At 48.8% G+C, this 16,489-nt stretch overlaps 1 protein-coding gene across 2 annotated transcripts in view; it reads left to right on the top strand.

Annotated features, from left to right (window-relative positions):
* Nucleotides 1–12,847, top strand: part of aqr (aquarius intron-binding spliceosomal factor) — a 110,669-nt gene extending 97,822 nt beyond the window's left edge. Inside the window, exons 33-36 of one of the 2 annotated variants that reach the window (XM_039742126.1) lie at nt 6,132–6,217; nt 8,804–8,978; nt 11,063–11,176; nt 12,215–12,847. In XM_039742126.1, the coding sequence (XP_039598060.1) occupies nt 6,132–6,217; nt 8,804–8,978; nt 11,063–11,176; nt 12,215–12,448 (609 nt within the window). In that variant the 3' untranslated portion in view covers nt 12,449–12,847. Of the gene's footprint in view, nt 1–6,131; nt 6,218–8,803; nt 8,979–11,062; nt 11,177–12,211 lie in introns of both variants that reach the window. The other variant, XM_039742124.1, reaches the window with a different exon arrangement.
* The last annotated feature ends 3,642 nt before the right edge of the window (nt 12,848–16,489 follow it).

Raw genomic sequence — 16,489 nt, forward strand, 5'->3', positions numbered from 1 at the left:
GCTGCACTTTGGGGATTTCTTTATTAGTAGGGGGAAACTGGGCAAGTGAAGTAAATAACCAAAGGGGTTGATGCCAGGCAAAGTACAGCTGGAGGCAATGGCTGAAGGTCTCCACTTGTGTGCACTTGTGCCAGCTGGCAGTGTGGCCTAGTGACTCAAGTGTCACATCCTAACCTCGTGCTCCCGGTGTTGGCCTTGGGAATCTCCTGTCCTACCTATGCCAGCTGCACCTTGTAAAATGATACAAACTATTTTGGTGGATTTGTATTGCGTGGTGCTCAATGTGGAGAAGTCACTATATAAAATAGACCCGCTTCTACACCTTAATGTAATGCTAATGTGCCAGTCAGGTGCCCCTTCCAGGCTTGGTTCCTGGCTTTTGCGCAGTACTGTCAGAACAGGTTTTGGCTTCCCACCAGCCTCTTTCAGAGTAAACAGGTCAGAACGTGAAGACAGAAGGTCCAGGGATTTGCTCATGAGAGGGACGAGAGCAGCAAAACTCGGGTTATAAAGATGTCCTCAGCAGCCGCGGTCTTCTCATTGAGCACTGGATGAACTCTTGATGCTCTCGGTTTCCAAGCTCCAAAAGAAGGAGTTGTCTTCTGTGTTTTATGGCATCACTGCAGTGATGACACCATAAAGTTACCAGATTATGACTTTGGTGATGGCCTGCTACTGCTCTTCAGCCTCCATGATAATTGCCTGCCGTCAGATGTTGTTCTGCTCTTTATTTTGAGAGTTTCTGATTTTGAACGCCATTTGCCGAGAGTCACTTGATCGTAAAGCACACACCCCGTCCCCTTTTTGGTTTTTTTTTTTTTTTTACCAGTTTTGCCTTCCAGGTATTCATTTGTCACGTCCAGCGTGCTTGTTTTGCCGCAGGTCTCAATGAAGCTTAGCAGGCAGTTGTCCGTCTTGGTCCTCTGTGACTATTCTGGGATTGTGGATTTAGATCAGATGGAGCCTCTGTGAAAAGAAAGAGTTGACCTGTACAGTAATTCTCCACCTGCTGCGGGCAAGGATACCTGCTCTGGCTTTGTGGGACCCTCACTGGTTACTGGTGATCTGAAGTGGTCACTTGCTGCTCCACAAAGTGACTTTCAGGTTTTGCTGTCTGCCCTAAAAAGACTTGGCTGTGCCTTAGACCAGTGACCCACTTGTGCCCTCCGTTAGGAGGAGACTGGCAGCCATCTGGTTATGTCATATTCTCAAAAGGGAAAGGTGACGTGAGCTGAGCAGTACCAAACGCCAGGCGAGTGTTGTCATTTGTGTGGCTTCCTTATAAATGACACTGAGTCACCTGCTCTTGTCGTTTACTGTGCTCAGTTGTGTTTGTTTTATCCAGGGAGTCTTTCGGGGTCCCTAATCCTGTTCCGGTTTGTTCTCGGTGTCCTGCAGCCACATTGACCAGTAGGGACAGCACCTGCCCGCCCAAGCAGACGTCCCAGAAACGGGAGCCGTGTCGTTAAACTTTGGTTCGTATTGTTGTGGCCCTTCTTTACTTTTGATGTGGGTGGCCAGCTGGTCAGTCGTCAGGCCTGTAACTTCATCGGCTTGAACTGAACGGCCTTCTCCAGGAATGCTTCTGGCTTGAGGTTTTCTTTTGCTCCTGCCAGTCATCGGGTGGCCAGGTCCCAGTTCTTATATTAATATTTGAATTTCTACATGCTGATGTTTTTATTTTATATGTGTCTGTGTGTGTGTATATATATAATATATAGAGATAGAGAGAGAGAGAGAGACTCCTACTGTGTTTGTTTGTATATTTAAAGACTTTTGCTTGAAATGTGACAGTACTCTCCACATCCTCGTATTGACTTTAATCAGGCAAATTAAAGATATACTCATAGAGTTGGTCATTTTGGGACGTTTGGACACATAAACTGGGATGGGGTGTTGTCTTCAGTATTTAATATCACATGCAGCATGAAGCAGAAGTACAGAGCATCCAGAAAGTATTCCCAGCGCTTCATCACTTTCTCCGCATTTTGTTATGTTACAGCCTTATTCCAAAATGGATTAAGTTCATTTTTTCCTCAGAATTCTACGCACAACACCCCATAATGACAACATGAAAAAAGTTTACTTGAGGTTTTTGCAAATTTATTAAAAATCAAAAAATTGAGAAAGCACATGTCCATAAGTATTCACAGCCTTTGCCATGAAGCTCCAAATTGAGCTCAGGTGCATCCTGTTTCCCCTGATCATCCTTGAGATGTTTAATTGGAGTCCACCTGTGGTCAATTCAGTTGATTGGACATGATTTGGAAAGGCACACACCTGTCTATAGAAGGTCCCACAGTTGACAGTTCATGTCAGAGCACAAACCAAGCATGAAGTCAAAGGAATTGTCTGCAGACCTCTGAGACAGGATTGTCTCCAGGCACAAATCTGGGGAAGGTTACAGAAAAATGTCTGCTGCTTTGAAGGTCCCAATGAGCACAGTGGCCTCCATCATCCGTAAGTGGAAGAAGTTCAAAACCACCAGGACTCTTCCTAGAGCTGGTCGACCATCTAAACTGAGCGATCGGGGGAGAAGGGCCTTAGTCAGGAAGGTGACCAAGAACCCGATGGTCACTCTGTCAGAGCTCCAGAGGTCCTCTGTGGAGAGAGGAGAACCTTCCAGAAGGATAACCATCTCTGCAGCAATCCACCAATCAGACCTGTATGGTACAGTGGCCAGACGGAAGCCACTCCTTAGTAACAGGCAAATGGCAGCCCACCTGGAGTTTGGCACCTGAAGGACTCTCAGACCATGAGAAACAAAATCCTCTGGTCTGATGAGACAAAGATTGAACTCTTTTGTGTTAATGCCAGGCGTCACGTTTGGAGGAAAATAGGCACCGCTCATCACCAGGCCAATACCATCCCTACAGTGAAGCATGGTGGTGGCAGCATCAGGAACTGGGAGACTAGTCAGGATAAAGGGAAAGATGACTGCAGCAATGTACAGAGACATCCTGGATGAAAACCTGCTCCAGAGCGCTCTTGACCTCAGACTGGGGCGACGGTTCATCTTTCAGCAGGACAACGACCCTAAGCACACAGCCAAGATATCAAAGGAGTGGCTTCAGGACGACGCTCTGAATGTCCTCGAGTGGCCCAGCCAGAGCAGAGCCAGACTTGAATCCGATTGAACATCTCTGGATGGAGAGATCTTAAAATGGCTGTGCACCGACGCTTCCCATCCAACCTGATGGAGCTTGAGAGGTGCTGCCAAGAGGAATGGGCCCAACTGGCCAAGGGTAGGTGTGCCAAGCTTGTGGCCTCATATTCAAAAAGACTTGAGGCTGCCAAAGGGGCATCGACAAAGTATTGAGCAAAGGCTGTGAATACTTATGGACATGGGATTTCTCAGTTTTTTTATTTTTAATAAATTTACAAAACCTCAAGTAAACTTTTTTCACGTTGTCATTATGGGGTGTTGTGTGCAGAATTCTGAGTAAAAAATTAATTGAATCCATTTTGGAATAAGGCTGTGACATAAGAAAATGTGGAGAAAGTGATGAAGCGCTGTGAAGACTTCCCGGATGCACTGTAAGCTTTGCAAGATATTAGCACATGAAGAGTCACAGTTCAACTCAGAAATAAGAAATATCCAGTAGCGAGGGAAGCAAAGACGGCAAACCGTCAGTTCTGCATCTGTTTGTGGCATCAAACCGCCTTCTAATTTTTAGTCATTTAAAAAAAAAAAATCAATGAATTGTAGAAATGGAAAATGCCTGCTAAGCCAATTTTTCCCCGAGTGTAGCGTTTTCGGGTTGATGGATTAAGGAGGGGAGTGTGTGATTAATCCGGATTCTCAGTTTATTATTGACCAGCAGCGCGTACCCAGCTGCTAGGCTTCATCTTTATGCAGGTGTGCCATCTTCCATTAAGTTGAACCTCATGCTGCTTCTGAGGATCACCACTTTTGGTGGAGGTTTGTTGTCCCAAAACTGAAAGAAGCAAAAGCTTGCGATTCTCTTGAATTCCCCTCCTTGCTGCCATTTTTAATTCTGTCTTAAAACAGACGTTTCCTTGCCATGTACAGACGGTGATAAACGTGGCTTTACCGATGCTGCCAGGGCTTCGTGCAGATAAAATACGTGACGGTGTGTGTACCCCAAAAACGAGATGAGTGCTGTCTCTGGGTACCCAAGTGTGAGTGCTGCCTTTGCCATTTCTAAAGCATTTTCAGTGAAATGGGAATAACAATTTCATGTAAGAGTGAAAAGCAAACGATTTGATTTCTGTTTTTGACCAACCCTCGACATTTTCACATGAAAGAGACTCTTCATGGCCTGATTGTCACCCCAGGCTTTATTTCTATATGGTGCCTTTCAGGAGGCTTAGCTCGCATATACAGCCTGAGTTTTTGAGAGTCACGCGGCTGCCAGCAGGAGTATTGAAGATGGCGGCCATCCTGCACAGTCGCTTTTCTCTCTCCAGCTTCTTGAGCAGAAGATTCACAGACCGCTTGTGTCTGCAGGTGACAAGGGTACAGAATCGTGAGACATAACAAGTGCCGTGTGCGTCTATCTGAATTGAAACAAGCATGCATGTATAAAAGGCGATATTTTGATTTATTTTTTATAAAGGGTGTATCAGTGCCCGGGTAGCTCATAGCTGCTCACCCACACGGCCACGATAACTAAGGCTGCTGCATCGAGAGGACTTTGGTGGAAATGATTCCAAACAGGCAGCAACATTTTAGATGATACAGCAAAGATAATTGAATGCGCTCCCTAAAGTCTGAAAAGTGCTGGTGTATGCAGATTAGAGGCATTGTGTGCAAATGGCCTGCCGCAGTGCAAAAAGAAAAGAGGCGAGAACCTGCTGGGGGTCCTGGAGGTCACGAGGGGCTGTCGTGCAGGCCAGCTGAATTTCTGTCCTTTCACAGAGACCTTGACTTGGTGTGTCGACCCCCGGACTTTCGGGGGGTTTTCACGTCTCATTGGCGTAACTCTGGAGTCCAGGGAGCAGCTGCCACACATCGGCCTTGTCTTGCTGTGTTCACATGTCCGTCCTTTCCTTTTTACACCCTGCCCTATCTGACTGTGGTTAGAGTTTCTTAAAAAGTTAGAGTTGATAGTCAGCTTTGTTTGTCATCGCGTGTCCTCCACGCCAAAGAGCTGCTTTAAGCACTGACAGTGAAGTAAAACGTCTCCATTAATGTCGGGGTGCACTGGGACTCTTCTGCCACGGAGAGAAGGAAAATGGGCACAGAAATGGCACGAATATGGAAGGAAAGAACAGAGAGTGTCAGGAGGACTGTGAATGACAAATGGCCTGTCAATAAGAATCTTTTCAGAATTTGAACGTATCGAGTTTTAGTTCTGGTTTATGCCCTTTGCTCCACTCTGGTGGTTCGTATCTACTGAGCGCATTCCTGTATTGCAAGAGGAAATGTTGGCTTCCGTTTGAAATCCGCTGTGGCGCAAGGCATACATACCGTCTGCCGTTATCTGCAGCTCCACCTTTGCTAGAGGCTGAACGCTACGACAGAACACACATATCTGGAAGTAAGAAGGCTGGCGTTTTGTTTGGTTGTATGATGATGATGATGATGATGGAGGGTAGATGATGAGAATAATGAATCAAATCCGTTTGTGTCATGGAGTGAAACCCTCTTTCTTGGTCCGTATTTTAAAGTGGGACTGTGAGTGGTCACTTCTCTGATCAGTAAAGGAGCTCTGCACATCCTGCCTTCATTTAATGTTTCAAAAATGTGAATTCATCAGCAAGTGAACGTCGAATGACATCCAAAAACACGAATGTGGATGAGGACAGATTTGAAAACCTTCTGAAGCCCCTGATGTTTGGTAGTAATTATTGGGGCTGAAGGCCAACACAAATAACGCTAAAGTATCGACGAGTGACAGAAGGGGACTTGTTTGGTCCGATGACCCGCCAGCTTGTGTGCCATCGAGTTTCAGTTTTACGTAAGAATCAAGTGTGACATTTCTCATGAATGAAGTATGTCCGGCCGTATTGACGCCGTGAATGCCTGCTCTGCTTTCTCTGGAGTACTTTTTGCACATCCTGTTGTTACCCTGTGGACCCTGAGCTTCGCAGGTTCGTCTATCTGTATACTTGTATATGGTTGAGATGACAATAAAGTTCACTTTGACTTTGATATTTTCCTGCAGGTGACGACAGTCGACAGATTCCAGGGTCAGCAGAACGACTACATCATCCTCTCGCTGGTTCGAACGAAAGCAGTGGGCCACCTCAGGTAAGCGGGCTTGAAAATCGACATTGTTAACGAACAAGTGAGCGGTCTGAGTGTTGAATTTGTCTTCACGGGAAGTAAATGAATCTCGGTGGGTGGGGAGATTAGGAGAGAATGGGGGGCTAGGCTCGTCGTAGTGGTCTTCTGGTGCGTCTCTCTCTACAGCCGCGGTACTAATAAAGTGTCGCCAAGTCGTTGACTTTTATTTCTACCTTCGTAGGTTGTGCATGCTTCTCGTGATCAGCCGACAGAGCCCAGTAGTCAGTGCTGCAGAGCTCTTATCGAGTGCCGTGGGGTCGTCCGTTCATTTTTCGCTTTTGTGTTCAAGTGCCTTTCATTTACAAAATAATAAAAAGTAGCCAATAAAGATGACCTCTGAAGATGAAACGAAGCGGGCCCGCTGGAAGACCGCCGACGCTGGAAATGGTGAACCTGAGCCTGTGTTTAAATGGAGAGACGCCATCCTGGTCCTCTTTAGCCAACTGCTCAAGATTTTTGATTCCTTGACGTGTTTATTCATTCATTCTTTTGTGACCCAAGTGAGTCAATCCTGGCAGCACTGGGCAAGTAGCTGGGCACACATTAGCAGACAACTGGGCCCATTGAAATCGTAATTGCATGTTCGTAGTGCCAGGCTGAGATCTCGGTAATCGGCCTAGTTTTTGTCTTTTAGGAGTTGTTTTTGGGCAGAATATTACTTAAAAATAACGAGGTTTCTTTTAACGTAGCGCGGCCTGCACTGAACACATGCTTTCCATTTCCATGTGAGTTGCGTACACAGAACGTAGTTGAGGGTGCGAATGCGTGCGCTTTAGTTAAAATTTATATATATTTTTTTATTATATTTCGATTGAGTCAGAGTGCCATTGAAAGTCATTCCGTGTGCCATGCTTGGTGACCCCTGCGTTACGCAGTTCTTCATTTTCTTTATCCTGATGGCGTGTTCTTGCGTCCATTTAAGAACCGTAACCCTAGTTAGCAGATTAATTTTTCACTTCACACGTTGCACAAATCGTTACTTTAACTGAGAAGAATGAAAAGTCTGTTTCTCCGTCCCCCTCGAGTCTAATTTTCTATGACTGTTTCAGCGCGGTTAGCTTTACTGTGGGGGCATAAGGGATGCCATGGTGTCCTTCGAAGAGCCCCAACTTTATCAGTGCAGCCAGAGCAGAGGAGCTGACAAAATTCAAAACAGAATCCATTTTAAGGCTCAACATGAAGGAGAAGCTGCATCCCCAGCTTACTTGAAGGATCGGTCGGCCATCTCACTCGTCGCCTTTCCACTCTGGATGAAGAGATCAGACATTAATGCCAAGTGCCCAGGAAGAAGAGACGAGACGAGACGAGACGAGAGGAAAGGATTACGAAGCAACTTTGGTGTGTGCAGCCATCGTAATGATAGGGCAAATACCAATTCAAAAAGGAGGACCTGAAGGCAGCGGCCATCCTCCCACTCCTTCTCCCAGTGCCATTCCGAGGTCTTTCCCAGTTTACCAGATGGAAGCTGCAAAACCAGGAAGGGTTTGCAAAGGAGCTGCGACTCGGGGCAGGGTCTGAGGGGCGAGTGCCGCTGAAGCGGAGGCGTTAATCCGTTTGCGTAGCGCGATTTGAGTCGGGACAGGGGAGAGGCGTCTGTGCCAGCTGGCAGTGTGGGAGGCTCGTTTTCATTTTTGCACACATAATTAAGGTTAAGTGGGGTTTGTGTGATGGTGCTAATTGTTATCTGGGTGTAAAGCGCCTTGTTGTGTATGTCATTAAAGAGCTGTAGTTGTGCTAATTAATCAGATTGTGGCACTTTAATTAAATGCACACGCAGCCCTTCGTGATGAGGGTCCAGAGAGATTGGTTTGGCATTTAGCTGATTAGTAGATTTAGGAGCTCTGTGGCTTACATGCTTACTCAGACCAAATCTCGGCCTTGTTAACACACGAATCACACTGACGCGCAGTCCTCACGGGTGACTTTTAGCAGAACTCTGACTGCAGGCATTTGGGTGACCCGGCGGAAAGCAACGCTTTGGGGACTCGCCGTCTCTCTCTCTGTCTGTCTGACTGTCTGTCTGTGGTGCGGTTCACTGGCGGCCACCCTGAACTGCACTAAGTGGGCTGAGGAATGTTCGGTTAAATAATAGATCGATTCAAAAAAAACAATAAATACGGCAAAAATGGGCTCTTTAGCCACACAGTCGGCTCTCGGTGCAAATGTATTTTGAGCCAAAGGATTTTTTTAGACCAGATTTCTTTAATCTCTCAAGTAATTCTGCATTTCAACTGCCATGTTTTCTATTAATAAATCTTAAAAGACTAATGACTAGTTAAGTCCTAATAACACACTGGGGGGAAAAATAACAGGCGCACAGCTGCTATGTTCTCGCTGAAGCACCATTAGAAATAAAAGCTCCTGCGAGGGACGGGATTTGAGTCTGTAATGGTGACATTAGAGAGGCGGCTTCCGTGCCGTGGCTCAGATCACATTTTGTACTGCAGTTTGCCCGCCGCCTGGGACTTTAATGGGTGGGCAGCACAAACTGAGATTGTCCACTGAACGCCCGACTGACTGCGTTGCTCTCCGTCCCTGTCTGTTCCACAGAGATGTGCGCAGGTTGGTGGTGGCCATGTCCAGAGCTCGGCTGGGCCTCTACATCTTTGCCCGGGTTTCTCTCTTCCAGAACTGCTTTGAACTGACGCCTGCCTTTAACCAGCTGGCCGCCCGTCCGCTGCTGCTGCACATCGTGCCAGATGAGTATTTTCCTACAGACAGAAAGGTAAAAAGGGGGGTTTTCATGGTGGGCTTTGAGTGTGAAAAACAAACTAGAATGGAAACAAATAGATTGACTAAGAAGACAGCAGCGTCTTATTATGGTTCCATCATTCATTTGGGTGAAATTCTTTGAAGTTAAAGCAGTTAAATGTGTCTTTGATTTTTTTTCGTGGGCTGAGCGTGGCCTGTGACTCACCATTGCACAGGTTGTCACAGGTGTGTGCCATCGACTGGGAGGCTGTGACATTTATGGAAGTGAATCGGTCAGTTTCAGTCTGCAAGTGGCAGGTTGAGTTGCCAGGAGAAATTTCAGATCAGATGCATCGACGCTGCCTGTCTGTTGCTGTCCAGCAGGGGGCGCAGGTCACAGGGCTGCCCCATGGTGGCAGAATTCCAAACTCCCAGGGCTGAGCTGCTCCATTGTGTCCGGGGTCGAGGCATTGTGGGGGTCTCGCCCTTTTTGACAATGTAAGATAAAATTATTTTGGTACAACAAGCCAATCAGTGCTTGACCAGGAGCTCCGCCCCTTTTGCTAGAACTCTCTGATGACGAAGAACTTTGTTAGCGTTTGTCATGGCAGAGCCCAAGAAGCCTCATAATGGTTAAAAGAAAAAGCAGGAATGTTTTCAGAACAGACGGAAAGCAATCAATTTAAAAAAATAATTAAAGTAAACTTTATACGCAGGCTAAGTGGGTGCAGAGCTGGGCGAACGCACGGACCACCATGGCATGTTTCATACTGATTGAACTTCATGGCTGCCTGCGGACTCGGTAAGCTGTCAGTGAGGAGTGCCTGGATGAAGTTCTTCTTGGGGATTAAAAATGTTTAAGCAGAAAACGCACAAACCACACCTGACGACTGCAAGAGTGACATCCTGCTGGAATGGAAGGTGACGTCTCCGTGTTTGGACCTGGAGGTGAAGGAATTGTCAGTAATGAGCGTGCCAGAGAGGTGGCTGCTGCTGGCGATGCCGTTGGAGTAGCAGGGTCTTAACAGGCGTTTCAACAGATACGAGGCGTGACATGATGACAGACAATGACATTTGTCTTTGATTAAAAAACAAAAATACGTTTTAGTCCTAAAAATATTTAGAAACGTGTCACACTGGTACAATCCCACCTTGATATGGACTGCTGGCCGTACCGTCCACTCCTCTGATGAGAGAAGGTTTCATTAGACTCCCGTAGTCGGAGCAGGCCTCAGGACATGAAAATGACGCAACGGAAAGAGCCAAGAAAAGTAATTCATCAGTCAAAACAAAATGGCGTCTCTTCAGAATGCTGGCAGGCGCAGTTGGAAATGGTGTGGGGACTTTAGTGTCGAGCAGGTGGACTCCAACAAGCATCAACATTTCGGACCACCTTTTTAACTTGCGCTCAGAACGCGTATGCACACGCAGCATGGCTGCCACGCTTTGCCAGCATTCACTTGATGCGTCCTCAGAAATCATTAAGACGCGCTAGCGAGTTGCAGTACCAGTAACAAGTTGGGGGGCGCAGTGTGTTCAAGTTGGAAAGTCTCTTTACTACCAACGTGTGGCAGCAAGACGCTCTGCGGGTCCTACAGGATGTGTGGTGAAGCAAGTCATCATCATCATCATCATCATCATCATGGAGCCTTTCTTCATCTATTTCTCGCATAGGCAATACAAGCGTCGCATATTCTCACCTTACGTTTTAAAGGTGTCACATACCATCTTCTGTGCTCCTCTACATCAGCATCACGGCGTATTTGAGCCACAGAGAAGACACACAAAGGTCTGTTTTGTGATTAACGTGTGAAGTTCGAGTTTAATCTCAAATTACTCGTGGCAAGAAGGGGAACGTGATGTGCAGCGTGAAGACGTGCTCAAGGCCCAAAGCATGACCTCCAGGTTTGGGGCGCTGCCTCCTCCCGTGTCTTGTATTTTAGGCACTTGGCAACATTCAAAGCAGAGCGGCTCATCGCCTCATGTGCCAGGGATGGGCAGTTGTCATCAGAATGTTGCACCGTGGGCACCGGGCCCGGCTCGGTCTAACCTCTCCATTAGCGACTTCTCATGAGGTGATCGCAGTTCTGAAATTCTAAATGTTTATTTCTGTTGCAGAATGGAGATCCACCACAGCATCAGGTGAAGGTGATTAAGAATATGCCAGAAATGGCCAACTTTGTGTACACCATGTATATGCACCTGATCCAGAGCAGTCACCACTACAGACAGGTAAGACGTGCCACGCGTGTGCCGCTCTGCCGGCTGCTCTGAAAGGAGGAGGTAAATGTTTATCATGTCGTCGTCCTCATGATCAGTTTAATGGCCGCTGTGCCACGTGAGTCGCTGTCTTGCACCCGGGCTTCAAGAAAACCAACTGTAGTTCAAAACCAAACGGGAGCGGCCACTTCACTGCACACAGACACAGCAGACGAGCAGTGACCTTCCCTGTCGTCCTTTCTGGATTCCCTTCTTCAGATAGTCCTCCTCTTCAGGTCAGTCCTGCGGCCGCAGATCAGCGGCGGGCCGGATTAAAGTACCCCCGTATCGGCGCTTGGCCGACGGAGGCATTGCACGGTGGGGCGGCAGACAAATGGCCATCAGTGGTTCAGGGACGGGGTGGTCTTACCCAGGTTGGCCAGTTGCATCAGGCCTGACCAAAGCCTGCATGGTCCGGACCACCCTTTAAGGTCAGAGCCATTCCTTTCAAGTCGCCCTGCTCCACTTGTAGCCATGTCTTCCTTGACCACTTCACACAATCCTCCCCTTCTCGTGTGCCACACGCCCTTGTCAGTCTGTGGCACTCCTCCTCCATCGTTCACGCCCCTTTCATAGGCCAGAGATGCCCCTTTAGAAGTCATGAAGGTGGCGATCTTCTGCGATTTCCTCCATGCCCCGCTGCCTTGCCCGCCCCTCAGTTTCACTACTCCATGGCCGTCGTCTACATTTCCACCGTGCCCTTCTCTCACACACTTTTCGACCGCCCTTTCCACTCCTCCATTGTAGGCCTTACTGACTGACATTAAGCCTACGAGTAATTGAACAATTTGGGTGGCCTGATCAGTCGTCATGTAAGTGGTCCGCTCTTGGTACGCTTTGAGGTGCCTATCGGGCACATTTTATTAAGGTGGGTGCACTGTAAACTTTTTATTGTTGGTTTAAGATTGTCTCTCCAAAAGCGAGCGTATCCTGGGAGCTGTCATGGCCGTCACATTCTGAGCTAACATTTCCTGGTCATCATTTATTTATATTTGTTTCTACTTTTAGCAGCAGCAACTTCTACCCCCTCCACGTCAAACACAAATGGAAGAATTGGGATCAGAGGAAGAGCAGCAGGAGGAAAAAATGCAAACTGAGAAGGACAAAGAGGCAGAAGAGACCAAAGACGCCGAGCCGACCAAAAAACCAGAGGAAGAAGAAGAAGTGCACAGCAAAATGCCAGAGCATCCCGGGCGAGACAGCGACAGCGAGGACAGTGACATCGAAGGAGGCACTCAGTACTAAAGAGCCTGTCATCCGCCATGTGCCGTCACCTCAGAGAAGGGACTGATGGCTTCAGACGTCCAAGACGTTCACTTTTCAAGAAATGTGTCGAAATGCATTTGCTTTCCTTTCCTCAAAGTGCTGCCCGGGCTCGGCGGGCGCTCCTGTCGTCAGGCCGTGCTGTTCATCGGTCCCGTTTTAAATGCAGTAAGCGACTTTGGTTCAGTCTTTATTCTCGTAAGAATCGTGTACTTCGTCTGCTGGTGGCCTTTGGGGGCAAGTCATCCATGAGGACCCTTTTACAAAAGTTTGACAATTAAATGAAGCGCTCAGCACACACATGGTGTCGGGTCTCTGAATTGGCGGGTAGTCCCACCCTGGGCTCATTGCATTTTCCTGTGATAAATGATTTAAAATGGAGCTGCAAGCGGAGTCCTTTCTTATGTCTTCACTGGGGGCTTTAGGATGAAGAAAGCAAAGCTGAAACACATCGACTGCCGTGTGTCCAGAGTGCCAGGGCCCCGACTCGGTGGCTAAAGCGGGGACGGCCAGTGGACGGGGAGACCCAAAGCAGGCTGGAGGGGGTCTCGGGTGGGCCTCCCTGGCCGACTGTATAGCGCCTTTCACAGAGTGCAGGCTCGGAGCTCTGTAGCTTAGTCATACAAACACGTTTCCCTCTGAGATGACCGTCTGCCGATCCTAAAGCGACACCAGTTCAAACGCACAGTACGCCAGTTTCAGACGGACTGGCGCCTAATGCCGTCTGTCCACTCCGCTTATCGTGGAGATCTGCAAAAACTCGGCAGCAGATGGACTGGAGAGAATAAACCCCTAGTGGTCCGTGGCCAAGTGCCCGCACACCCTCTGCTGGGCATTCCAAAAAGACAACAAAACGTTTTCATGCTTGGGTTCCATGGCTGCCAGTATCTGTGGTGTCCATCCCATAAGCAAGGCAGCAGTTTGGGAGTAAGAGCAGACTAGAGGGTTAACATTATTTAGTAACTACGTTTTGTGCAAATGACAGGCAAATGGATGCCATCTGCACAGACTAGAGTGGTCTGTCGTCGGCTGCAAACCGAAGGGGCATCTGTGCCACGGCCAGGCAGGTCAGTGCACAGTTCAGGGCCCTGGAGCCTGATGTTCGACCAACGTCTGTATTCGTCTTTAGCAGGCTGCCATCTTGAGACCTTACTGTGCGTTACGTCCCAACATGTTCAGGTCGGCCATGTAACTCGGCCCTAAGCGTAGCTGGCACACTGCATGGCTCTCTCTTTAGGCCCCACAGAGTTCCTCTGAAGCCTGATGAAAGCCCCTTCTAATTCTGAGGGTTAGATGCCCCCCTTCCCTTATCGCAGCCCCTGTGGTTCACCTGGCTGGGCTTCTCCAGTCATTTCTGCGCCTCCCCGTCTGTGTTTCCAGCCTGGACGTCTCCCGGAGGAGAGGAGGGAGCTCTGATGGCGGGTTAAGAAAATCCAAGTGCGGGTGACAGACGACGACTTCTTGTTTCGGCTGCACCCGTTCGGGGTCACCACAGCAGACCATCTTCTTCAAGTACAGATAAGACATCCTCAGACTTCATCGTTTGATGGCCTTCTGGGGGGAAGCAGACAAGCGCTTGGCAGCTGCTGTGACGGTGACAGAGGGACGAGAGACACTGAGGTCACAGGGAATAAGCATTCAGAGTAAAGGCAGAAGGGGCAGCAAATAAAAGACCCTGCCAGGGTGGCCGAGTGGCTCAGGGTCAAGACCTATTGGTGGGGCTTAGCATGGAGCTGATGATTAGGGTCGCTGGAGGAAACGTTTTGGAAAATGCAGTCCCGGCTGAGGTGGAGAAGGAGCAGGGACCATGAAGCCATTGATTACGCGGATTGGGGGGGATTTGTATAGAAAGGAGTAACGGAGTGAGAGAGACTGGCAGGCGAATGGGTAGAGGAGACGCCAGGCACCTTCTGTGGACTTTCGAGTGCCACAAAAAAAGGAGGGAATGTCAGAACGAGGCTGGAGATGTTGGAATTGGCAAACGCCGCCCGCCAGTTAGAAGTGCCACTGGGCGTACCACCTGGGTGTAGCCCCGCTGTTTTTATACCACATCTCGCCGATGGCGTTTACGGTAAGTCTGGGATGTCGAAATGGATGCTGCATTTAGGCCAAGGGACAGAAGTTTGGATGTGAAGGAGAAACCTGAATGTCACCCCCACGATGTGCTCTTGAGGTGTGTGTGTGTGTGTGTGTGTGTGTCCTCGCTGCCCGGTAACAGGTCAGTCAATTAGCCCAGTGGCCTGAGGGACCGACAGAGGGGACGCTTCTCTTGGACTCTTTTCTAACCCTAACGATGTAGGAAGTTTCTGAAATTGTCCTCCGTGGTACCAAAGTCCCCCTGTGCAGACCCTGCCAGAAGGGTAACAGCGTGGCATCAAGTGAGAGCAGCACATAAGGGTGTGAGGGGCCACGGTAGGAATGGGCGGCTTCCACGCCCCACCTGAGAGAAATCGGGAAGAGAAAACAGCGACTTTCAGCCTTGTGCCAACTGGAATGTCACCCATCACAGCAGGGCACGACTGTACCATTGACAGTGGGCTTTAGATGGTGCAAGGCATACCCTCGAAAGCTGCTTCTGAAATTCTGAGAGGGACTTTGGCATTTACATGAGTGGCACAGCACACTTGGCAGGCCACCCCGCAGTGGAGGAAGCCGAGAGTGACGTCCCTTTGGGGGCATGCAGCCCTTCTGTAATGGGGAGGCTGGGCACTTCTGTTACGTGGGTGTGTCGTGGGCTAGTGGCTTCAAAATACATTTTACATTTGTACCAGCAGCCTCCAAACCCAGATAGGATTATTGCTTATTTTTAAGGTGTGCCCATGCCATGTCATGCCAGGCCAATGGAGACTCTCCAGACCATGTTTGGGCTTTTAGAGGAGCCCTCAGAGAATCCCTCCGAGTCAGATGAGGGAGACGGACGCTGATGGGCACCAGAGCCTCTGAATTGATGTGCAGGGCACACCGCAGCGCCCATCATGGTGAAAGGTGAATGTGCTGCCTACTGTACCTGACGAGCCCCACCCCCCCCCTACCGTGGGCTGCTGGCTCTTCTGCATTTTCAGTTCCTGTTGCGTCTTCTCCATTCGATTGTCGGGCCTTTTAAAGAGAAGTGACAGAAAAGAAGTGCAGAATAACCGAAAAGTCGCCGTCTGGCCTCACAGGTTCCCAACGTATGGGTGGCGAGCTGTCTGGTGGCTTCTTATTTTGGGGTCCTCCTTTTTTTTTTTTTGTTTTTTCTCTTTGGTGGGCCAACTTGATCTGTTAAACTCCAACTTTTAAAATGCTGCACTCTTTAAATTCCTCACCTTGGAATTTTCCACTTTCAGACCTGAACGTCTAAATCTTAAAAACTCGCCGCTTGAGCTGAGCGGGCAGCTTTCCAGATCTGAAAGTGTGGCGCTCACGGAGATCCTCTTTAAGTCACGACCTTATCGAGTGGCCCAGCTGTCTCCAAGTGGTCCCAAAGCACAATGACGACGACAAGCTTTCTGGGCGCAGCGCCGTGTGACCCCTGGGGGCCGCTTGTCACGGTGGGTTGGCGTCCAGCAGCATCAGGTCTGAGAATTGAACCCAGACAGCAGAAGGTGGCAGTGCCCTTTGTCACCCTGCTCAGGTTGGTCCTGAGAGGCCATGTGCTAAACTATCATCAACTTTTAAAATTCTGTTGCATCCGTTCATCCTACTGCCCATTCCCTGCACCGTTAATGCCCAGTGGTAACTGGCACAAGGCCGGACCAGCTGTGGGTCCATTACTAGCCTATCGGAGGGCCCGCCACCATGGGAGAAGCTGCACCAGGCCAGGACTTGTACCCTCGGAGCTGTCAGACAGTCACGCCAACCACCTTGCCATCCAGAAAGTCGTATAGCGCCTTTCATGGCCGGCAGGCTCAGAGCTCTGGACCAGGGTGTCGTGGGGGGGAGTGAAACACAATTCCAAACTTTACAAATTCAATAAACCCAAAATAAATGTTTGATTGCAATTTAAGAACACACTGGATAGGTAGGGAGGTGACCACAGCCTCG

This window comes from Polypterus senegalus, chromosome 18, assembly GCF_016835505.1.
Source record: "Polypterus senegalus isolate Bchr_013 chromosome 18, ASM1683550v1, whole genome shotgun sequence".
In the NCBI taxonomy this organism is placed as follows: Eukaryota; Metazoa; Chordata; class Cladistia; order Polypteriformes; family Polypteridae; genus Polypterus; species Polypterus senegalus.